Source organism: Fukomys damarensis, unplaced genomic scaffold (assembly GCF_012274545.1).
Source record: "Fukomys damarensis isolate Sample0158 unplaced genomic scaffold, DMR_v1.0_HiC HiC_scaffold_5, whole genome shotgun sequence".
Taxonomy (NCBI): domain Eukaryota; kingdom Metazoa; phylum Chordata; class Mammalia; order Rodentia; family Bathyergidae; genus Fukomys; species Fukomys damarensis.
The window spans coordinates 61,476,270-61,501,971 of record NW_022900917.1 but is presented as its reverse complement, the minus strand read 5'-3'; the positions used below and the strand labels follow the sequence as shown (position 1 = coordinate 61,501,971).

At 38.3% G+C, this 25,702-nt stretch overlaps 1 protein-coding gene across 1 annotated transcript in view; it reads right to left on the bottom strand.

The window, feature by feature from the left end:
- The window catches only part of Prkdc (protein kinase, DNA-activated, catalytic subunit), a 147,917-nt gene that overhangs the window by 15,987 nt on the left and 106,228 nt on the right, over positions 1-25,702 (bottom strand). The window contains exons 63-74 of the mRNA XM_010630323.2: positions 25,195-25,400; positions 21,630-21,768; positions 20,629-20,817; positions 19,807-20,031; positions 18,261-18,369; positions 16,696-16,807; positions 12,581-12,767; positions 6,498-6,672; positions 4,882-5,078; positions 3,581-3,785; positions 2,671-2,831; positions 439-650 (exon numbers count right to left, since the gene is read on the bottom strand). Coding sequence (XP_010628625.1) covers positions 439-650; positions 2,671-2,831; positions 3,581-3,785; positions 4,882-5,078; positions 6,498-6,672; positions 12,581-12,767; positions 16,696-16,807; positions 18,261-18,369; positions 19,807-20,031; positions 20,629-20,817; positions 21,630-21,768; positions 25,195-25,400 — 2,117 coding nt within the window. The remainder of the gene's footprint in view (positions 1-438; positions 651-2,670; positions 2,832-3,580; positions 3,786-4,881; positions 5,079-6,497; positions 6,673-12,580; positions 12,768-16,695; positions 16,808-18,260; positions 18,370-19,806; positions 20,032-20,628; positions 20,818-21,629; positions 21,769-25,194; positions 25,401-25,702) is intronic.

Here is a 25,702-nt window from a genome sequence, read left to right as displayed (position 1 = left end):
TTTAAGTTAAAGGAGGATTTCAGGGTCTGATTGCAAAAAGCACATCATCTATCATGTCTCAACCAACATTATTAATTATAAGCATAAAGGGAAGCACTCTAAGATGAAAATTTTTTTTAAAAGGAGAGAAATTCAATGAGTATCATACCCAGAAAAGATACACTTAAACAGATGTGGGCCGGGGATATAGCTCAGCGGTGCAGCACCTGCCCAGCAAGCGCAAGGCCCTGGGCTCAATTCCTGGTACCAAAAAAGAAAAGTGGAAAAAAAAAAAAAAAGACCAAAAAAAGATTCCTAAACAGATGTCTAAGATTTTCTATGCTTCAAGGATAACCTGAAGCAAACTGAAGACAAATGGAAGCTTCCCATGCCTGCTTTTACAAACACAGTTTTGGTGCCCTATAAAATTTTATTAACACAGTTTTTCTGTCACATCACCTTGCCACAAACTCCTTATTCTTATGACCAGCAGAAGTATCTTTGAAGGAGTAGCTCTCACTGCTTATTATAAAAGGATAGACAATCGCCTGTGGGTAGTTCTCAGCGATCTCTTCCACAGTGTGCTGAACAGCACTGGCCTCCTCTTTGTCCAGTAAAGCTACCATGTGGCTGATCCAGCCGATGAACTGCCAGCAAGGAATGGAGGAAATCTAAAACACAGAGAGCTGTAACTTAATAATGAACAAAATATTTAACACTGTCTCACCATAAAGGTAGTATGTGTCTAATATAAAAAAATCTAAAGTTTGTAGTGAAGTCTGTTCCATGACGCTCAACAGCTGCATTCTGCTAGCCATGTCCTGTGCTGTGCACACACATTCTTTGTTTATAGGAACAGATTCATACCAGACATACTGTTGGTTTTTCTTATTCCTTTTAACAGCTGTATGGTAGCACTCCACTGTGACTATTGCTTTATAATGAAGTTAGGGTGTTGTTCAGTTTTTTGACTATTATGGTAATGTTACAATGGAGATCCTTACAAACATATATGCACTTGTGCTATACATTTGTAGAATAAACTTCCAGGAGTAAAACTACAGTGTGAACATTAACAACTGTTAAGGCATTGTTAGAAAGTGCAGAAAGATTTTTGAAATTTTCATTTCTAAAAGTATTAGACTAAATATTTTCCAAAATTCATACTAGCGCTAGACACAATGAAGTTTCATTCAAAATACTGTTAATTTTAGCAATAATGTTTTACTTAAATTTTCATGTTTCATTATCAGTGAAGCTAAATAGTATTTATTTGCCTTATATATTTTAGTCATGCATGCACTTCCTTTGATCATTTTCTGCTAATCTATTGTGACCATTTATTTCAGAGACAGATGTCAGCTCTGTCACGTGTGGCAAGTATTTTTCTTTCAGATTTTTAAAAATTTTGCACATGACATTTATTTTTGTGTATAAAAATGTCAAATTATTTTCCTTTTGGCTTCTGGTTTTTTGACTCTACATTCCAAGACCATTAAAAAAATGTGTTCATGTTTTCTTCTAATGTTTTTCAGGTGTTATTTTCAAGGTACATCTAAAGTACTTAGGTTATTGGCATAAGGAGGAGCTGGGCCAGCTCCCTAGCTCATCTGTAAACTGAGAACAGGACAGCAAATGTGAGGGTAACAGCAACTGGTCCACACAGCTCAGATGTTTGGCTTCTCCTCTACAAGTGTCATAACTGATATCTATTTATTTCTTCAGAAGCTCAAAATGTTATTTTTATCATATATGATATTATTTTGGGAAAAAAAACCAAAATCAGATTATTTAACTATTAGTTCACTTATCCTTAAGAAAAAAGTACATATGCTCCATTTTGGAATTTACTTTAATCTCTGTTCAAACCTACTTGAAGAATACACAGCAAGAGGAGGGTACAGCTAGACCATAACAATCATACTGGTACCTTCAGTTCAGAGACCAGCACTGTTTAAAGACTCACTATGTAAAGCTAACAGTTTGCTGGTAATCTTTTTTTGATCTTACATTTTCAAATCAAAGCTTGGCCCTATTGTCCAGTTACAGATGTGTGAAAATCTTAAGGAACCTGTCAGATGGCTCTGCACTTTTGCAGATGGAGTTTTCCCAGCATACAGACAGGGCCCATAGGACAGGAGTACAGCCAATTGGCATAGCTGCAGGTGGGCTAAGGGGTGCAGTGCAGAGCAGGACAGGGAAAGGTTCAGGCTGCTCCACGCCCACACACAACCCCTCACCCCTGACAGCAGGTCTTGTACCCCACTGGATATGGTGCTGCCAGCAGGCACTGGGCTCACCAGGATAGGGGACGTCATCTGAAACTCACTGGGTCTCTCTGGGCTAAGTAACAGCTGGGCATAAGGCATGAACACATGGCACAGACTGCAGCTTCATCTGTGTGGGCTGCAAACTTCCACACAAAAATCTCCATCTCTGCCTCAGACATACCCCTCCTTGATTTCTTTGGGTCCTCATTCAGATCCAGTGTTCTTGCCAACACCCGGAGAGGGAAGTGAGTAAAGGTGAATTCTTTTATATTGTTTTAAATTAACTATGTTCTTAGATTGTAACAGATTCAATGCTGGTTGGAACAAGCTTGAGTAAGTGCAATGCAACACACTTGGAAATAAGAGTGTGTCTTTTAGTCCTATAAAGTTCTCTTTCACTCACTAAAACAAAGATACCAACCTCTTTTGTCATTAGGCTCAAGGTTTCCTCTGGATATTGCTCTACAATCTGGAGTAATCTAGGAAACTTCAGCCTGGCATCAGTGGAATTTAATTTTAAAGCTTTCAACATTTTCTCCACCACAAGTGCTGGATATACCTTCAGTTCTGCAGAATTAACAACTATCAAGGACAGGAAAGAGGAAAACAATGGTCAATCCATGTACTTATACAGAAACTATAAATGTAACAATGGTTATATTGCCCCTTTTGGGCTTATATTTTTTACTATGTCATTGTTTTCTTGAATGACCATTTCTTTATAATCTGGGGGAGGTGGCAGCACTGAGGAATGAATCCAGGGCCTTTGCACTGAGCTATATTCCCAGCTCATTTTTAAATTTTATATTTTGAGGCAGGGTCTTGTTTAGTCACTAAGTTGCCTACACTGGGCTCAAACTTACGATCCTCCTGTCTCAGCCTCCCAGTTAACTGGGATTAACAGGCATGTACCATCATGCCTGGCTTTTGAATAACCACTTTAGATCAATACTGTACATATTTTTTGAGTTTGTAGCTTGAAGTAGTATCCTTCTATTAGAATACATGTACATTCTGCACAAAGCATAATTCTCATCCTGGCCTGAGAACGTAATGGGCAGCTGCTGGTGACTGCAATACTCCAGGAGCAAGAGTCAGGCAACATGAGCCAATACCAAACTGCAAGCAAAATATGAAGGTATAAATAAAGCAAATGGAGACATGTAAAACAGCTTGACTCCATTAAAATTCAAGTTGTGTTGCTTGGAGAGGCCATCATCTCTGAAGAAGAAATCAGATTTCTCTCAAAATATCTGCAATGGAAACAGACAGACAACCAAAAGTGTACACAAAATTCTTAAGACTTTATGCTGACATAAAAGAACACTAACTTGTTTCTTCCTTTTTTGATTCACCCGATGCATGCTCTTCTGCCTTGCGGAGTTGTTCATCACAGAAATCCACCAGTGTCATATAAGCATCTGTCACACCAGCCACAGGCCCATAGCTCCAGCAGGAAGGCTGGGCCTCCCCCTCAACTGCCTGCACAGCCTTGGAAAGGTGAAGGAATGCTCTCTGGTACAGACCCACGATTACCTGCAATTTACATGATGTTTAACTGGATTGGTAGCTCCCAAAGAACACTGAAAATCTAGGTACAGTGGCATACACCTTTAATTCTAGATACTCAGGAGGCCAAGAAGGCAAGAGAATCACTTGAGCCTACAAGTTTGAGGACAGCCTGGGCAACACAGTGAAAATAGGTTTCAAAACAAACAGACAAACAAGAAAACACCAACCAACAAACAACACCACACGCTATGTTAACTGGAAAAAAAAGTCTACTCTAGTTGTGAGGGAGTAAGTAATCCTAATACATCCTAAGCATGCAAAAAGTGCCCCCCAAGCCGGGCGTGGTGGCACATGCCTGTAATCCCAGCATTTGGGAGGGTGAGGCAGGAGGATCACTGTGAGTTCGAGACCAGCCTGGGCTACATAATGAGTTCCAGGTCAGTCTCAACTACATAGTGAGACCCTGTCTCAAAAAACCAAACCAAACCAAACCAAACAAAAACACCCCCCAAAACAGCCAAGTCAAGCTAAGTGCTGGCCAGACAGACTGAGCCACCCAGAGCTCGATCAGGTCACCAGGGTCATGAAGTCCCATCAGGAACCTCTGAGAGGGATGGTAGCTGCCCCTTATGCACAGTACCTCACATGTGTTGGTAACACCGTGGAAGGAAAAGACAAGGATACACAACTGAAGTGAGATAGGCACACTGAGATGAGGAGGGAACTGGTTAACTACTGAAAGGTAAAAAACACCCAAAAAAGCTAAGCAGAACAGGCACAAAACAAGGAAGTGGAAAAGGGCTGTTTTGTCCCACAAGCTGCTGGTAATGCCTGAATGGCAACTGTGGTGAAATTTCATTAACAAAATCCATGGAATATCCACATCAACCCAATAAAAATTTCTCAGTATTAATCTTAAAACAATGTTTACCATTCAAATAAACAGGAAACACATGCAGTATGTCAATTTTCCACATAAGAAACTTGGCTGTAACTGTCAAACATATTAAAACAAATACTAAGTGACACCATTATTGTTCCTTTTCTGGAGCCTGAAGGCTACACATGAAAGATACACAGCACACAGACAAGAAACCCTCCCTCTTCCAGGTTTCATTACCCTCTCTGCACTGTCTGTGCTGGATCCAGAAAGCTCCAAGATCTGTCTAGCCTTGCTCCCCTCCATGTCAGCCAGTAGGGCTGGATCACTGCTGAGAGCGTCAGCCATGATCCTGAAAGTTGTACCCAAGAGAATGTTCTGATCACAGGAAGCCAGGATATTTTTGTTTAAGTAACTTGAGGTGGCGTTCTCATCTGCTGGGTTAAAAAAAACAAAAAACAAAATATTTCCTGAAGTAAACAAATATAAATTACAAAGAAAAAATTCAGTGTGCAAAAGTTGTTTTCCATTAAGAAAATAACTAAAATAAATCTTGAAAGTACAAGAAAACTGGCTTCAAGTACTGGTTAAAAAATTTCTTGAACGTGCTTACTAATGAAAAAGGTTTGTTGTTAGAAGTAACTATCAAAGTCTACAAAGGCTAAGCAATTAAAACTATGAATTAACTTTTTATTTATGTATCATTATTCCATGTTTTGTCAAAGTGCCTAATTCTATTACAAAGAACAGAAAATGACTTTTTAAGGCATTTGTATATATACATCAATAATCCAGTGTAGATTTTAAAATGTATATTATCGGGAGCTGGGGATGTAGCTCAGTGGCACTGTGCCTGCCTGGCAAGCACAAGGTCTTTAGTTTGATCCTCAGTACCAAAAAATGAAACAAAATAAAATAAAAACTGGAAACGGCCACAACTGTTTAAAATTCTAGTGCTGCTTCTCACCATGTGGTACTGCTGGGTGAGAAGCTCAGGCGGTGGCACCCAGCAGGAAGAAAACAGCAGCACATATACTGCTTGCTCAGTCTGACCCCTCCCTGGGCTGCTCAGCTCAGCTGGCTGCTCCGAACTACAACCATGCTCCAACGCATGCCTACGGTTACATGCACATTCATTCCTGCTGGTATTCTGGTGGTACCAGGGATCACTAAGATTCACCCTTCTCCTCACTCCATCCCCTTTCCCCAACTAAAAGCCCCTATCATGACTTAATCACTTGTAAGATGATTTTCTGACCCTGGGATCATCTGGAAAGAGTGCTCCGTCCTTAGCATTTTGACAGTTGCTGCTGTTGCGGCACATTGCTCCGTCTAGCTGCAGAGCCCCCTAAGGCACAGCCATGTACCCTTGAGCTCACAGCTGCAGGGCAAGGAGTATCAGATCCAACCCAAACCAAGCAAGAGTTTTCTCTTCAGGCTTAACAGTTTTATTACCGTGAAAAGAGAACTAAGGAGGAAAAAGGTATAATGTGCTTAAATTTTACGCCTTATTGGATTCAATTGGATACAAAATAAGGAAACTACTAGACTTATCTTTTGGTTAAGTATTAAAGAGAAAAACTTTCATTTCCATTTTATTTTACAAAGAAAAAAAAGCTCCACATGTCATACTGGATGTTACTAACATACTTAATTTCCTGGCTTCCAATCCTTTGCTCTATTCCCAGGGAAATGACCTCATTCTCTCTGGCATCTTTGCTGTCTGTACTAAAGGTACTACACAGATTGAACTCCCATAGGTCAGGTGAAGCAGCAGAAAGAACAGTTTTTGAAGACACACAATATATAACATAAGAGTATCCTAAGATTTAAGTGGACTACAGCAGCTTAATTACCCAACAGAGAGACTGTTTTCAGCACGGTGAGGATTTGCTCAGGGGGGCGCTGGGCTCGGCTACGGCAGTGGCTCAGCCGGCAGTAGCTCTGTACCCACTGCACCTGCCAGTCGGCTCTCGTCTTTGATTCCTTATGCATCTCCTTCAGCAGTTTCATGGCAAGTGAGAAATTGTTCTGTATCAATGTAAGAAAGTGGTGTGATGACATATGGGCAGTTTAGAAATAAAATTAGTTTAAAAAAGAAGTTAACTGGCCTGTGATCCTTTTTGCATTTCACAATTTGCCTTGGAGAAGCTAATCCATTTCCTTAGCTGTGGATATCTTTTGTAAATCACTGGATAATATAATGTACATCTAAAGATTACATTTCAAGTATTTTTTCTTTTTAACCACATTTACAAAGTCAGGCAACCACTACCACCTAATTCCAGAATATTTTCATCAACCTAAAGAGAGACCTTTGGCCTTCGGCAGTCTTTCCTCATTCTCTCTAGGCATTAGCAACCACTAATCCATTTTCTATCTCTATGGGTTGCCTATTCTGGACATTCCCTAACGACGCATCAGAAAATATATGGTGCTTCTGTGCTAGCTTCTTTCGTTTAGCATAATGTTTTCCTGTTTCATCCATGTTATAGTATGTGTTAGCCCTTCATTCTACTTTATGACTAAATAGTGTTCCCTTGCAAATATGGATACATTGTATTTTTGTATTCACTCATCTATTGATGGACATCTGGGTTGTTTCTACCCTTCCAGCTAATCTGAGTGATGCTGCTGTGAACAACTGTATACACATTTCTGTGTAAACGTATGCTTGTGTTCCTCTTGGGTATATACCTAGGTGTAGAACTATCACACTGCTTTTCACTGCAGATTTACCATTGTACATTCCCACCAGCAATACGGACAGTACCAGTTTCTCCACATTTTCTGTAGCACTTGTCTTTTTTTTTTTTTGGTACTGGAGTTTGAACTCAGGACCTTGCACTTGCAAGGGAGGTGGGGTGCCACTGAGCTAAATCCCTGGCTTATCTGTCTTTTTGATTGTAGCTATCCTAGTGGGTGTGAAGTAGTATCTCGCTGTGGTTTTGATTTTCACTGCCCTGAGAATTGGGCATCTTTCCATGTGCTTGTTGATGACTTGCGTATCTGTGTCAGAGAAATGTCTATTTAGATATTTTGCCTGTTTTTAAATTGGGTTGACATATCGCTCAACTGTAAAGCTTTCTTTAGATGTGATTAATAGAACCTTACCAGATATATGATCTGAAAATATTTTTTCCCAATATATGCACTGTTGTGTGGCATCAGTGGTATAGCGGTGAGCCTAGCTGCCTTCCAATATATGCACTTTTTTTTTTTTTTTTTGGTAGCAGGGACTAAAGCCAGGGTCTCTGGACTGAGCCACATCTTTCTGCCTGCCTGCCTCCCTAATTTGCCTAGGCTGGGCTCAAACTTAAAATCCTCTTGCCTTAGCCTCGCATAGTGCTAGGATTATAGCCATGTACCACCACACCCAGCTTTAAGTATGTGTTTTGAGGCACAAGTTTTTATTTTGACAAAGTACAATTTATTTATAATTTTATCTATAATCTATCTATTTGCCTCCTTTTCCCATTTTTCCCTTTCCCTACCTTTTTTAATCTTTGCACATATAAAGATTACATTTCAGGGCTGGGGATTAGCTCAGTGGTTCTGGTGCCTATCTCACAAGCGCAAGGACTGGAGTTCGATCCCCAGTACCACAAAAGAAAAAAGAAAAAAAAAAAAAGATTACATTTCAAGTATTTCCTTTTACCATACTTACAGAGTTAGGCAACCACTACCATAATTCCAGACCATTTTCATTGGCCAGCCAATCAATTTTCGAATCCTCACAGGATATACAGTCTTTATCCTCCACACACACTTGAGTGGGCTGTCATCTATCCCCAAACCTGCCAAGAGGCTCCAGTCTCTCCAGAGCACCCTCTGCAATTCAAACACCTCTTTGGCTGGTGTCCCCACCCCATACAGACTCTCTTCTCATTGTGCCCTCCTAGTACTTGGACATCTTCCTTCATCACCTGCCCATGCAGTTTCTGTTCTGTGTGGCTCTACTCTCTCACTACACAGGGCTGAGACGACAAGGACAGTCTCTCCTTTTAGTGTCAAACACAGTAATGCTTATCTAACCCAGACATCCTCACCACCAACTTCTTAAATTCAAGTCATTATGTTCTGACCACATCCCTGCAGCACTTACTTTCTAATCAACCTCAGCACTACACCTGCTTTCTTTCTCCTTTTGTTTCCTTCTGTGTGAAAGTAAACAAGCCTACCACTTCCACATTCTCCTGTTCTCATCCACAAGCCTTTCTCTGTGTCACATCACCTGCGAAACCACACTGGCTTGACCAATGTGCATACCACCTCTGCTCCTGCACTTTGCTCAGTACAGCCCCAGATTCCCCCAGGCAACTCAGGTGCATTGCCCATCAGCTTCCTCTGCCTTCTACAGCTGTCATTTCCTATCTTCTCCACTTTCCTCACTCTCTTCCCTTCCATCCCCACTTACTCTCAGCAAACAGCTCTGTGGCCTACTTCCGAGAAAATAATGAATCACCACAATCTCCCCTCTCATTTCTTCCTCCCTTCCAGGGACAATGAAGAAGATTCACCTGGGCTTTCAAACTGTGCTGACAACCTCCAAGCCCACACTTACTTTAGCATTTATACCACCCCTGCATGCATCCAAGCTTTCCTGATGTATTAGTTCCTTCCGTTTCTCTCTGTCATGCCTATAAAGCACCTGCCTGAGCCCCACAGACCCTTACCTCTTCCCTTCACCCACTGCACCCTAACTTTTTTTTGCTCCAGTGAAATGGTTTGCACCAAAGTCCACATCAATCTCCTTTTATAAGAAAGGACCCTGTCCAACCCTTCATGCTCCGTTGTTTTGAAAGACTGGTAACTGACATGATGGTGGCCAAGGGGCTCACGGTCCCTTAGTTGTCACTGAGTTTTCTCATCATTTAATGCAGTCCCTTTGCACACACCTCATCCTTGCTCACCCATAACTGCTGGTCTTTGACAGGGTTTGGTTCTAGTCACTGTATGTACTCCCAGTTTCAATACTAGACACATGTGGACTGCATTCACATTTATCACTAGCCTAATTCTATTTCTTTGGAGTATCAGATTTATGGGCAAACTATCTGAAGGAAATCACAATTTTAAAGGCCTCACAACTTCAGCATGTCCTGAATGTATCATCTTCCTCACAAACTATTCTTGTTCCTATATTCCTTTCCACTCAGAACAGTACCGGGTACCATCCTTCCCGCAGATAAACTATCTGAGCTCCTGTACTATCCTGTACTATCTGAGCTCCTCTCTTTCCTAGACTGTGTCCTCCGATCCTCTCCTTGACCTCTAATCTAGGCACAGCCCCCAGCATCTCTCTGGTCCATGGAGCAGCCAGCTCTGTCTTCTCCAATCTTCTTTCTTTACTACAGCCACAGTGCTATCTGGAAGCTCCATATCTAACCTCCTGCTTCCTGGGCTTTGTTGCACAAGAGTGCCCAGGAGGTTAGCAGAACCTAAAACTCAACTTTCACTCCCCTCAGGAGACCAAGTAAGGGCCCGGGATCATTCCTGAGTCTCAAATTATTCCCTCTGCCCTATTTCATCTTTCCATTCCCAACTAGACATCATCTCCTATTCTAAGAAGCTTTTTCTGTTTATACAGCACAGGTCAGGTATCCCTCTCATGTCACTGTTCTTCAATACTTATCCCAAACATCATATTATAATTGCTTAATTACTTGTTCTGAAAGGAAGTTTTTAGGCAGACAGATATATTTGTAACAAAAATAACTAAATTGGACTATGAGTTAACTGTGTTTTTAAGCAACTATGGGTTCACTAGATTAACTGTGCTCTTTGTAAAATGTACATGAATAGCCATGATAAATTCTGTAATTTGTCACCACAGGAGTGTAACAAACTCAGAAAGTCTTGCTAGAGCACTTTGCTCCCCTCTCCCCACCCCACTTCCCTGTGCCTGTTGTGCAAATTCTGCTTCTGCACCTCCTGCTTGCAACCCTATCTATAAAACTGCCAGCCTGCCGATATTCTGGGCCTGATATCTTTGGGAACAATCCCAGTCAAGTCAGTCTATGTAATAAGAGAGTTGTGCACAGCCTCCTGACTCCCTGGGTGTCTTCCTTTCCTGGATTCACTTTGCTATAGCAGTTTCACACAGCAATTCTAGCACCTAATGAAGGTCTTAGCAACAAAGATGCAAAATTCTAACTACAAATCCAGTGCTTCTAAAGAGTTTTAAAGAGTAGGGCTGGAGATTTAGCTCAGTGGTCCTGCTGCCTGCCTCACAAGCACAAGGACCCAAGTTCGATTCCTGGTACCAAAAAAAAAAAAAAAAAGTTTTAAAGAGATTGGGAAGGTATACTGAAATACAAAGAATTCCTGTAATTATTTCTTTATTTCTAATATTACTTGTATTGGTAGCTAACTTTATTTAGCCTACATTTATATGCAAATATACTGTTGAGAAATACTGAAGAATCAACATGCCATTGCAGAGAATTTCAGCTGTCTTAGTGGTTTTCAAGGGATTTCTCAATAATGTACTAATGTACTCATAGTTTACTTCCTCCCACCTGCTCTCCCATCATGTCCTTCCCCCACCTGGAAATGTCTGGGTGGCAACAGGAGCATCCCCTGCCTCTTTTGGAGTGAGCACTCTGACTTCCTTCTGAGCCACAGCAGCCTCCTGCTGCAATCAGAGCTAACAAGTCATGGGGGACAGGACTCATGCCTTCTGGAAAGGAAGCATCTTTTCTGTAGAAGATAATCAAAGAGAAACTGTTTCTAGTGGAGGAAGGCACAGTGCAGAGAAAAGTGTAATGTGACCTGTCCACATCTATTTACAATGACAAAGGGTGAGCTTGGAGCTGCCAAGTCTTTGTGGAGAAGCCAGGACAAAAACAACATGGTAGGAGAGAATGCAGGGAGACAAAGCCAGCCCTTGGAGACAGTATTTGAACTGTGCCTAGAACAAGCTCTTGAAGAAGTTGCCTCATTTATGGGAAATGATAGATCTCCGCTAGTCGCTTAAGCTGTTGAGTTGCATTTGCTGTTTACAATGTAAGAATTTCTAAAACCTAACACAAATCTAAAAAATCTACAGGTGGGAATTTAAGCTTATAAAAAGCACAGTATTAATTACAGTATTCCTAGTAGAAAAATAATAAAGATGCATTTGCAATCTATACAGGGCCATTAAAATAGCAAGCTCCTCTTGTATATTCAAATATGGTTTAATACATTGTAATAGATTATATGGAACTTATAAGCAAGGTATACCTGATAGTAAGAAAGAATCTTTTCTTTTTTTTTTGGTACCAGGGATTGAACTCAAGTCCTTGTGCTTGTGAGGCAGGCAGTGGAACCACTGAGTTAAATCCCTGGCCCAGAAAGGATCTTATTATTAAGTGACAGACTGTCATGAGTTATTAAAAGTAATTTGTAATTAACTGTCAAGAATTTATTCTCCTAAAGAGATCAAATCTAGTATTATGTTGTTTTTCAAATAACAGATAATAAATATCTCGAAATAATATGTAGCAAATTATTCTGGAGGTTTTCTGGATAACTTTAAATGTTTCACAGAGTCTTGCTTAACAGAAGAAATCCCTCTTCATTTAGCTTTGCTTTTTGTTTTTGTTTTTGTGTACTAGGGAATGAACTAAGGGTGTTCACATTGAGCTATGTCCAGCCTCATTTAGCTTTGCTTTAAAATCTGAAGCTTAGGGACTGGGGATTTAGCTCAGTGGTTCTTCCACCTGCTTCGCAACTGCAAGGTCCCAAGTTCGATCTTCAGTACAAAAAAAAAATGTGAAGCTTAAAGATAATCAAACAGGTAGAGCACTTGCCTAGTGCTCTTCCATTCACCTACATCCCCAGTCCATACATTACTTTGTTATAAAGAGAAAAAATACAATACATATTCAATGAAGAAAACAGCTAACCTGGGCAGCTCCATGATACCACAGAGAAGTCAAGCCTAGGGGCCCACCTGTTGCCATGCACTTTCTGTCATCTTCATCTTCATGGAAAACCTGCAGCTCTGGATGAGGGAAGTTACTCCTTCCTCTAGCTCATCGCCATCCCTCCTGTCACTGTGACCTTCGTCTTCATCCACACTCATGCTATCATCTGAAAGAGGAGACAGCTTCTCTTCTATTTTGCTGAGAAAGAAACACCTACACAAAACAAAGTGAGACACAATGTCAGACTCATGAAAGAAATTGTTTGACTTTCAGAAAGCTGAGTAGCACATATAAAAATTCTACAGTTACTAAGGTTCAGCTCACATTTAAACTGTAAATGTAAACTCGAGGCACTGGCTTTGCATCCATTTAAATAAACCAACTTCTAAAAGATCATATAGGATAGTATAACAGAATTTTCCAGATATTACTTAGTGTTAAAAAAACCAACTTCTAAAAGATCATAAAAGATAGTTTAACAGAATTTTCCAGATATTACTTAGTGTCTCTGCTTCTACCGAGACACTTGCAATTTCAACTTGCAATTTTCTCTCTTAATGAACAGGTAACAAACCCTATGTTGGATCAAAAGTCATTTTTCTCTTTATAATAATCTCAATCAAGATCTTATACCTATAGGCAAAAATATAAAGCCAAAACAGGTTATACTCACTGAGAACTTTAAAAGTTATGTGTGGGTTGGTATAAACACATTTATTTACATATAAATAGTATAATTTGCATATGTATATTATTTTACATTTATAATTTCATATATGATTTTGCTAAAGTGATTTTTCATTTATGTCCGTAACACTAACAAACGTATTTAACATATAAAGTTCATCTCTGGTCAATAATCAAGGAACTCAGACAAACATGGTGGTGCACACCTGTAATCCTAGTCCCTTGGGAGGTTGAGGCAGGAGGATCATGATCTCAAGCCTAGCTTGGAAGACTGAGACCCTGTCTCAAAACAAAAATAAAATAAAAAGGGCTGGGGATATAGCTTAACGTGAAGGTCCTGAATTCATTCCCCAATATGAAACACACACACACACACACACACACACACACACACACACCCCAAGTTGTCCACTCTAAGATTGTTTCTAATTTTCTTAGAAACACTATAGCGTATTTCTCATCTATTTTTCTCTTCTCTTCCTCCATTCCTCTATTCCTTCCTTGCTAATCATTAAGAACAAAGAAGTAAAAAGTGATACTGAAACAGGCACTTGATAAATATTTGAATAACAAATGAATGTATATTAAAGGAAACGCTGTGCATTCCTCCCAAAGGCAGCTGGAAAGGACCCCATGTAGTCCAAAGGCGATAGGGGAAATCCTGGAGGGAAGACAGGCAGAGAAGGTCCTGTTAGCTCTAGACATGAGCCTATATATGTCTAGCCTACCCTGAGGGCTACATGAACAGGATGGACTTAAAGTAGTAAAGACTTAAAGATGGACCTAAGAACTGTGCCAGAAGAGGCAAGACAGAGCCCATAATCCAAATGGAACTAGGCTGATTGCCTTCAAGAGAATCATGTGAGAAGTTGTGTTTACACAAGAGAAAATTCACAATTTCCAAGACACAATCTAAAAGAAATAGGGAAAGTCTATCAATTCTCAGTGGAAAAGACAGTCAACAGATACCAACTCCAGGATGGCTCATACATAAGAATAATTACATCAGGACCTTAAAACAGCTTCTTGAAATTTCTTGCTTCAAGAAGTCAAGAAAAATATACAGAAAGAAATGAAAAGGTGAGTATCTCAGTAGAAAAAGAGAAAACATAAAATAACCAAATAGAAATTTTATAACTGAAAATTAAAGTACCTGAAATTAAGTATTAATAGACTGGACATTTAACAGAGGAATGAAGATGAATGAGGAAAGTGAGAGCACATTTGCAAACAGATCAATAGATATGATCTAATTTGAAAGAAAAACGATGGAATAAAAATGAAGAGACTCGGAAATATGGAACAAATTGTATAGATCAAATTTTACAAAGAGAAAGAAAATGTGTGAAAACAACATCTGAAGAAACAATGACAAATACCCCCAAATTTGGTGACATACATTAATGTACAGATTCAACCTGTCCAGAGAACTAAAAATGGTATAAAAATAAAAGAAAAACCACATCTAGACACGTCCTAATCAAATTGCTGATATCCAGTGATGATGATACCAGAGTAAAACTTGGATTTTTAGGAAAAAATGATGAGCATTAGCACTGGCTAGGTATAAGTTGGGTGCGGTGGTCCCTGCCTGTAATCCCAGCACTCTGGAAGGCTGAGGCAGGAGAATCTTGAGTTTAAGGACAACTTAGAACACTACCAAGATGCTGCCTCAAAAAATGAAATGGAAGGGAGTATTCAGAATATGTATGACAGTTTCAAGCAAAAATATAGTATTTTCTGGTGGTATTTTCATTATACATAACTTCATAGGAAGTAACAGATACATATCAATGTATCATTACCTCATTTCATCAGAATGAAATACTATCAATCAATGTATATGTGCCTAATAACAGAATTCAAAATACAGTAAAGTAAAATTGGATTTAGTGAGAGTAAAGACAAATGGATAGTTATCCTAGATTCTGATATCGCTATATCAGCATATAGTTTGATGGAACTAAACAGAAATATAAATATACACATATATTTTTTCAACTAAGAAAAAAAAACTTGAAAGTGGGGACAGATGACTACATACTGATATGGAAAAAATTAACATCTCTTCCTACTTCACACTATCTACAGTAACTACCTTCCAATGGATTGAGACCTTAATGTAAATGCTAAAGCTATAACATTTCCAGAAGAAAACAGGAGGAAAACTTTGTAAGATGAGTCTGGTTATCAGTCTGAAGTGGCTGCCCCCTGGGACTAATCTAAGACAATACAAATATAAACTATATAAGGACAATAATGGGTTATTTCCCATTAAATAAATTGGAACACATAATTCTTTGCTGATAATTTTTTAGAAATTAATGGGTAGATGAAAGGATTTTTCCTTAGAAGACACAAATTTATACACATGAAACAAGTGGTAAACTCAGAAATCACTTTGCAATCATCACTATCCAAATTGAATGAGCCAGAAATCATCCACAAATATAGTACAGAGGGCTAGGTCTCATGAGAAACAGGACATTTGCATACCTCAAAGCTTTTCCCACATTACTTTCTTACTGGTTGCAAAGAAAAAAAACATAGCATTGGACCATGGAGAGACAGGCAACATTTTAACAAGGTATTCAAAATAACTATCACCCACATGTGACATGACAGCCTGAAGAGAACTGCAGAATATTTTGGTCAGGGGTGGAAAATGTCAAAAATGTTTTAAAAAATTGTTGAATCTAGGAAAAAGGTACACAGGACAAGTCTAGTTTTCTTACTTCTTTTCTACAAATAAGTGCTTACCTCAAAATAACAAGCACAAACACAATGAAGAATAAGTAAATATAGAGGAAATAATAGAAGAATACAATGGTTGCAGTCAGAGTCCTTGAATCCTATTTCCTATAGATATTTGCAAAATAATTCACAACCTCTCTGACTTACTATCTCTTCCCTGTGTACATGGTAAGTACTGTATAAGTATCTGCCCTCCAGATCCCACAGGGTTAATTCAGGTTAGGATGAGGACAAGACAGTGAGCTCAGACCTGAGAAAGTGAACATCACCGTAAAAGGGAGTTAGCTGAGAGGTAGGAGGTGTGAGTGTCAAAAACTCAAGTTTTAATAATAGAACAATACAAAATCATTATGCAGCATCTTTTTTGTTGTCATCCCACTATCTAAAAGTCAGTCATAAGGGAGCAGATGTAAGGCTGCCCCCACCTTCTCTCCCAGCTACAGCATGTTTCTCTAACAACAGTGGCACCTCAGTGCTTCCAAAGTGAGTGGGCAGCACCCCCCACCCCCAGATGGCGAGTGGGGAGAAGAGAACACACTGTTGGCCCTCAGAGTTGTTAGAACAACTTACTTGGGCAATCAGCATGATGAGAGAGCTACAATAAGCTCAAACTCCACATTTTTCTAAGTATAGTTTGGAAGAATTATTCTGATGATTTTGGAAAAGAATCCACATTTGACTTAAAAGGACCATAGTTTACCTATTTGTGATGATGTCATCCCAGATGTTCATTGGGTCCATTTTAGCATCTGGGTATCTGTTTGTCCAGGTTTTTAGAAGTCTCTTAAGTGAAACTTGAGATGATAAATTACCTAAAAATAATATTAGAGGGTGATTATATTCACAGTTCAATAACAAGACCAACTGATAAAGTGGGTCATCATTAGTAAAGAGAAATGTAATTAAAATTTCTCGTCCAAGTTAAAAAAAAGTCTTTTCTTTCACGAAAGGAACATAAGTCACCATACTAAACATAATAATATATGTTGATATTTAAATTCAATCACTTCAGGACACAAAAAGATGGGGAAAAGAAATACATCAATCTTTTTAGATTTTACTACAGGTTCACAATTCTTCACCTGCAATTTCCAAGTCTTAAAAACCATTGAAAACTGAAAAGGTTTTCATAAGGGCTGCAGTAAAAATTGAAAACAAAACAAAAAAACCAGCCCTGATCTGAACCAGCACAGGACTTTTTATAGTCTTTGTTCATGCTACCAATGTGAACACTCACAAGCTACACTAAAGACTCACCCCTGAGTTAAAGAAGGGAATATCACCCCAGCCCAGGTGTATTACTAATATTTGAAACAATGTGAACTCAAGAGTCCAGGAAAGGCATTCAAAACAATCCTTATGAAATTCAAATTTCTCATTGCTAAAGTTTGAAGATTTTTTTTCTGTCTGATGCTAGAAAGTTGTGCTTAGGAAAAGTAATTTAGCTCAGAAAGCCCTGGGTTCTTATCTTTCACTTATTAGATTACACAAATCATTTAATCTCTCTAGGGTCCTATAATATGACAGGGAAAAACCTACATCTCATAAGGCTGTTATATAAACAAGATAACAGAGATAAAGAGATTTAAACTAGCTCCTGAAACAGAAAGCACTTAATGAATAATACATGACAATAAAAAATATATTTCTCTAAATTTTCATAAATTATTTTCAATTTTTTAGAATAAAAATTGAAACTGATTTGTAAATGCCTCTCTCTGACTCTGACTCTTGGATGGCCCTCACAGGCATGGGACAAACCTACAGAAAGGAACATAGAGGCCTTCCCAATGTGAACACTGCCCCCGCATCTTGCTCTCCCCTCAGGCTGGCTCTCCAATCTCCTCGAAAAGGCCCCTGGCAGCACAGCTATGTCACTATAGCCTTTCTGTACAGCAGGCTCTGCAATTTCTCTTCTATCCTCTACTCAGGCTCCTCTTCAGGGTCCTCCTGCCCCCTCAGGCCAGGCCCAGACCTGGCCTGGGTCCATAATTATAGATTCTTACTTACCCATCCTGTGAAGTTACCCATTCTCTGAACACTTCTGAGCAATATGTTTTGGCTTTGCAATCCCAGTCCTATTAACTGAGCCTGACCACTTTACATATTTATTCTGATGGCTTCAAAATATGTACAGTGCTTATAGAACAAATTCAAGGCAGTTTCCAACCCATACATGAGAAGACATGTACTTCCACTAAGCGAAAAATCAAGGCCTAAAACTTCCATAATTAGAAAGGAAAAAAAAAAAGGTTAAAAAGTTACCTTGTTTACTTATAAAGCTGATGAATTCCTGAATTTCTGTTAAAGCTTGTACAGACTGTAATTTGATGAGTCTACTTCTATGTAATAGAACATCAATACTAGAATAATTCTAGAAGAAAAAGAATGTAATATTGTTATAAATCAAATGTACTACTTAAAACTTTTGATATAGTTCCCTAAAATGTGAAATACAGCAACTTCCCTACAAATACATTACCCAGTGTGTTGCAGAGCAGTTAAAAATTAGGTCACAGAAACAACAAATGGTTTAAATTATATTTTAGTAATTTAGGTTTTCAATTATACTTTGGCTCAATAAAATTAATGTAATCAGGCTATCATTGTCTCTGGGTTTTTTTTCCCTTTTTTTTTTTTTTTACTCCAGGGCCTTATCATGCTAAACACACACTCCAGCACTGAGCTATATCCTCAAGCCAAATAACTGTAATTGGTTTTTACCTCCTTTCCCTTTTCTGTCTGATAGGCAAGTGCTCTACTAATGACTTTCAAGCCCAGCCAGTACCAATTTTTAAAAAATCCCAACATCCTATAATGTAAAACTGCCAACTACAGAAGCTAATTCTTCTTCTGATAGACTTCTTTTTGAGTGTACTAACCAACTAAAATAGCAAACTAAAACCAAAAACAATTAATGTACATGCTTTCATGATTAACAATGTGCCAGTGATGAACATTAATAGACTTATACAAGACACTGGCTCACAAACCCACAACTGTGAGTAGAAGACTCTCAGAGAAGCAAGAAAGAATGGCAGAAAATTAACTAGGGAGAGCAATCCATGATCTTCACAAAGTAACCAAACTTCTACATAGCTACTCCACACAGAAAAGTCTATCCATTCTTACGAGTTCTGTAACAGTATAAGAAAGGTAACTAAAAAACAAACTGAGTATGGAACATGCCTTGTATCCCAGCACTCTAGCAGGCTGAGGCAGGAGGATCACAAATTCAAGCACAGACTGGGTAATTTAGTGAGACCCTGTCTCAAAATAAAAAGTTTTAGAAAAGGCTGGGGATGCGGTTCATTGTGAAGGTCTTTGGTTCCAACTCTAATATCATCATGAAATAAATTAAAAAAGTAAAAAATGGAACTTTTTAAAAACAGGAAAGTGATTTAAAAGAAATCAAAGCTGGGCATAGTGGTATACAACTATAATTCCAGCACTTATGAGGCTGAGGCAGGAAGATTGCTGTGAGTTAGAGGCTAGCCTGAATTATATAGCAAGATCCTATCTCCAAAAAACCAATATAAATAAACAAATAAAATTAAAAATGAAAAGAAAGAAAGAAAAGAAATGACGACACAGGACAAGTGAAGAGCACCATAAGAAGAAACGGGAAGAATAGAAAGGAAATGTGTGGTATAGAATGGTAAATTAAAATTTTGCTTTTGTGATGTTTTTGCATTTACTTATTGGCTTTAAAAACTATAACAAAAATGGTATGTTTCATGGCTGCTCTACCACTGTTTAGCCCCACAACAGACACCAAAAAGTCTATTTCAGATAAATTGGTCACTCTTACCTGTATAAAAATCTGAATGCCCTTGTCCACATAATACTTGGCCCTGTCAAGATCATCCTGCAAGATGTAGAGAAGACTCAGTTCCTGGCTGTACTGCAGCTCTGTGAGCGCCTGCTGCAGCTCCCTGCGCATGGCCTCGTCCATGAACGACAACAGGGACTGGTTGCCCTCGCCTCGAAGCAGGAGCTTCAACTTGCTGCGGATCATGTATGGTAGATATGTCTCCTGCGGAACATGAAGATCTTGTAATTTCAGAACGTCAATCTGAATGTCTATTTTATAATATTCTTTGGGATTTGATGCGTCATTTCATAACCACAAAATACAGAGGAAAAATGTTCTGTAGCAAAAGGTAACCTTGATTCAGGACTCTACAGCACAGTGAAGGCAGCAGTGGTGTGGGAAGGGCAGGAGGCCTCCGGTATGTGTCCAGTGAAATCTCACGGCACAAGAGACAAAAGAAAATATTCTTCTATGTGGTCATACCAAGGATGCTAATACTTATTTAAAATATATATCCCAGTCAGGGATTTAGCTCAGTGGTTCGGCCGCCTGTCTCCCAAGCACAAGGTCCTGAGTTCAATCCCCGGTACCACAAAACAAACAAACACAAAATGTATATCCAAATTTTTTTGGAAAGGGTTAGCTATAAGTAACACAAGACTTAACACTATGGAGCATGCTGGAGGAGTCAGGTAATATAAATATCCAAATGCTTCACAATTATTACCTTATTTTGGGGGGGGGATTAAATAATTTTATTAAGTAGAAAACATTTGAATCTTAAACATTTATTTCAGTGACCTAAATAATTCTACTCACCTGATAAAATGGTTCATTCCACATTTTACTTAAATCTGGAGGGCTCTCACTGTCTACACTGGCTGTAGAACAGTACTCAAGTGACTTCCACTCTGAGAGGTGGTTATAGCAGTCAAGAGATGCCAGTTCCCAAAAGTCCTTCTCAGCTTCTGAGGGCTCACCATCTACCCACTCTTGTTTATTGAGAGCCTGCCAGGGAAGAGTTAGCAGGATTATTTTACAAAATGGGAAGAATACAAATTGAAATATGTTTTTAAAAGGGAACAGAGAGTATAAAAACTCTAATGAAGATAGTAATTTTAAATGTATGGCAAGGCAAGAGAAAAGAAAGAATATTCAGAGTAACAGTAAGTAAAAACAAACAAACAAACAAACAAAGGGAATCTTATAATAACAAATGAATATATAAAGTCCAACCAGGAGAAAGCCAATTCTTGGAGAAATTTACTAGTGAAGCCTATTAGTAAGAGCGAACACTGAATGTCCCATAATTTGGTTTATGACTGTGGGTTATTTACTACACAAGTTATTAGAATAAAAATTAAAATACAGGATATCTGCAGAAATTGCAAAGGATTTAAAACTATGATTTTCACTAAAGAGTCTCACAGGCCATGGACCATGAAGTTCAACATCTATACTTAGCTGCTGGCAACTCAAAACCCAAAATGTGTAAAACTAAACTTATGGTCATCATCTCAAATTCTTCTTTACTTCCTCATAAATTTTTTACTTACCGAAGGAAAACAATCCTCAAATAGAAATTATAAAATCAAAGTAGACATAGAAAGACTGAGACAGTTTAAGAGTACTTGGTAATTTATGAAATGCTTTCTTTTATTCAATGTTTTCTTAAAAAGAGTAAGAAATAAATACTTATTATACATGTGGTTATTACAAAATCATATATGGCTGTTATTAATCCTTGTGTAAAACCTAAGAAAGATCTTTCATGCACAGAACCAAGTGTTTAAACAACATATTTGCTAGACTGATTTTACCTCATTATACTGCCTAGCGGCTTCAGAATAATCACTTCTGGCTTCTGCTAGTAAAGCATTCTGAGTGACTTGCTTTGTTCCTATTTCATTGCTAAAAATACCACGGAGGACATCATATTCTCCAATTGATCTATACAACCTATAAAACAACAAAATAGGTCCAATCAGTGAACACTCATTATTTAAAAAGTAACCTAATGAAATGATAGTAAATAGATGTCACATATTATATTAAGTAAATACGTGTAGTGTTTTTATTTTGCTAAAATATAAAAATTTAATTTTTGAAGTTATCCTTAGGCTGTAATACTTTATTGATACAGAAGAAATTAATGTGCATTTAAAATGAAATATGAAAATATTAATAGCATAACAACATATAAACTGTCTCATTAAATCAGCTTCTGAAGATGACACAATGAATTTTTTTGAAAAAATTTTTAACTTCCTTTATGAAACATTTTTATTAATTTTATTGGTACATTTTAGGTACATAAATAATGACACTCATCACAGGGAATTTGTACCTTTATATGATATATCTTGGTTCTTATTTTTTCCCCATTCCCCCGCCTTCCCTTCAACCCCTCTACCCCTCCCTATTTATAAAGACTTCACTTTCATTTTTTCCTTTTCTTATATTAATCCCATTCCCTTTTTTCCTTTTCCCAATGCCTCCCACTTCCCCTTTGAATCTTTTCTTCCCTATTTCACAATATCAATTATGCCTTTTGATCCTTATTTACACTTTCAGTTTCTCACACCAGAGAAAGTATTTGGCATTTACACGTGTGTCCTATTTATTTCACTTAAGAGTAACACCTCAACATGCATCTATTTGGCTATAAACATCTCTAATTTCTCATTCTTTATGGTTGAATAGTGCTCCGTTTTAGAAAAAAGAAATCACATTTTCTTTATCCAATCTCCAGTATATGGGCAACTAAGCTGTTCCAAATTTTAGCTATTACAAACTATGCATGGGTGCTAATATATTGCTGTGGTATGATTCTTTTAATTCTTTTGGGAAAATACCCAGTTGCATGAGAACTAACACAAAGAATCAACAAGTGGGATCTCTTCTTATTAAAAAGCTTCTGCACAGCAAGAGAAACCACTAAGAGCGTGAAGAGACAACCTACAATGTGGGAAAAAAATTTTACTGGCTGTTCCTCAGACAAAGGTCTACTATCTAGAAAATACAAAGAACTTAAAAAAATTACACCTCCCAAATTTAAAGACCCAATCCAAAAATGGGCACGTGATATGAACAGACATTTCTCAGACAAGTAGAGATATCAAATAAACATATGAAAAAATGTTCCATATCACTGATCATTTGAGAGATGCAGATGAAAACAACACTGAGATTCCACCTCACCCCAGAAAAATGGCTGCTATTATGAAATGAACCAATAAGAAATGCTGGTGGGGCTGTGGGGAAAGAGGAACGCTGCTATGCTGCTGGTGGGAGTGTAAACTGTTGTCAATACCTCAAAGAACTAGGATTTGAGATCCCATCTGACCCACTGAGATTCTTGAATAGCATTAAAAAGCTCAGAAGCAAGTAAATAACTCTCATCATAGGATACCTTTTTAAAATCCATGATCCATATCAATTGCAAAGACAAGTAATTTCCTTGTAGCCATAATATTTGCTAGAATATTCATTTACTTCACCTTAACAAGGATCTGGCTTGACCTTGTCAAATAAATATCCTCCTCCACAAAATTATCAAATTAAGTTTATTAAGTTTCCCTTCCTTCCTTCCAGAAAATTCTTTTCACATCTTTAAATCTCAACCCAAATGCCATCTCCTTCTAGAATTGCAGTTTCCTGATAAGTCAGACAAGGATTATTTCCTCCTTGGTTCTCCTTGCCTTTTGGCTCCCTTCCTGGATACTAAATCTCAGCAGTTCTATTAAAAGGGCTCTGCAGAATTTGTGAGCCCATGGATTCCAAATTTAGATAAAAACCTGAAAGATATGGCTCTGTTACTGCTCTGATCCTAGGTCAAAAGTAACAAACCAGAGGAAGGGCATGCAGGTAGGAGGTAGAACAGTAGCCCACAGGCAAGAGCTGAGGAGAAGAAGAGAGCAGACAATTTCCATAAACACAGAAATGAGATCCCTGGGAATACCCTGCCATGATCCCTAGGCACCTGGATTATGTTCATTAGAACACAGTCTAAATGATACCACAATACAGCAATAATAGGATAAATTAGGTTCATCATACTGTTTTCAAGGAATGCAAAAATACAACACACAAATAAGTGAGCAAGTATTTACTAAAGTTAGAAACAAATAGGTAAAGTTTAAGCTTTTAGAAGCTCGGCATGATATCATATGCTTGTAATCCAGGTAATTGGGAGGCTAAGGCAGGAGGATAGTTGCAAGTTTGAGCATGGGCTACAGAGTGAGTTTAAAGTCAGCCTGAAAAACATAGTGAGAACTTACCGCCTGCTGTCCCCATCAAAACTAAAACAAAAAGTTTAAGCCATTACCTAGCAACCATCTGCCTAGGAATCAGTCATGATGAGGGTTTCTCATTTCCTGAAAATACTACACATAGGAGAAGGTTCTTACGGTTCACTTGTACATCTGAAGCACTGAAATAAAATGATTCCTGGGTAAAATCAAATTAGCTATGAGGCACTCTGAATTGCCCTGGCATTATGTCATTCTTAGTACCCAACTCATCTTATTTCATATTCTGGACAACTGTGTATAAAAGTCATATATTTCCTGAATTTTGTGAGTTAGATCATTTTGTGAGTTAAACCATTTCAATTTCCCCAGTGTCTCATACAATCATGGTTCTCAAACCAAGATAGGAACTGACTCTTCAGCAAAAAAGGATAAGGATCCCCTTCCCTTTACTTTGTAGTATATTTTCCTATAGAACCTAAAAAATTTAAAAATCACTTAAAAACTATTCAAGTTAAATTTCAACTTCGAGGGGCTGGGGGTTTGGCTCAGTGGTTCCCCCACCTGCCTCACAAGCACAAGGTCTTGAGTTTGATCCCCGGTAACCCCCCAAAAAACTTTCAATTTTGACCTAACAGGCATAGGCTTTTATATGATAAAATCACAGTAAGAGAAAAATCAGACATAAGCCACAATGGCAAACTACAAAATGGAATTTGTTTTCCCCAAATAAAGTAATTGGATTAAACTGTTTCTAAAAGTTTGAGTGCTGGTGAAAATAATAAATCATCCTCTTCAGTTTAGCAAAGCTGGAAAAAAACATAAAATACTAGGAACTATAATTTATAGCCACACTCTACAGGAAGCTGAACTTGGGGGAATAATACTATGTTCAAACAACTATATTCTCAAAGAAATGAGCATGTTTAATTAACATCATTTTTCCTTGAGCAACATGTTCCTCCTATGACAACTATTCATGACTTATAAAATGGTACTCAGTCTAAACAATTAAATTGTACAAAAGGGTTGCTATCTACCCTACTGGTTAATTTCCTGACAAAAGAAGCTAAGGTTTCTCTACATTGCCTTAGTGGATTTCATCGTTCTCCTGAATGGCCCCTCACAAGCTTACTTAGCAAGTTCCATCCACCGGAGGGTGTCAGGAGGGAGACAGGTCTTGCCCCGGACTCTCTTGGCGGGTAGCTCTGCAGGTGCCAGGTGGAGCAGGGCCTCTTCCAGCAGGCGGATGCCACCAGGCTGCTGCAGACTGGCCAGGCTGCCAGTTCGGACAGAAGCCGGATCCAGGCTCAGCAAGTCTGGGTGTTGGCAACTGATCTCCTGTGAAACCACAAACACATGCAGCTGTTTAGCATATGGTACTTGGACCATGTCCTCAGAAGTGATTAATTCATTTTTACCAAACATAAAAGAAAGTTTTGACGTAAGTAGTTATATCACCAAAGGCTTCTTTGCTTAATTCTATTACCAAATTTCCCTTTAATATTCAATTTGTTCAAAGGAGGAAATGATCTTTTATTTTTGTATTTCTAACCCAAGAATTAACTTAAAGCTAGAAAAACACTGGCAAAATTTGAGGACTGAAGATGTTCAGATGTGTGTGTATATACAAACATATATAT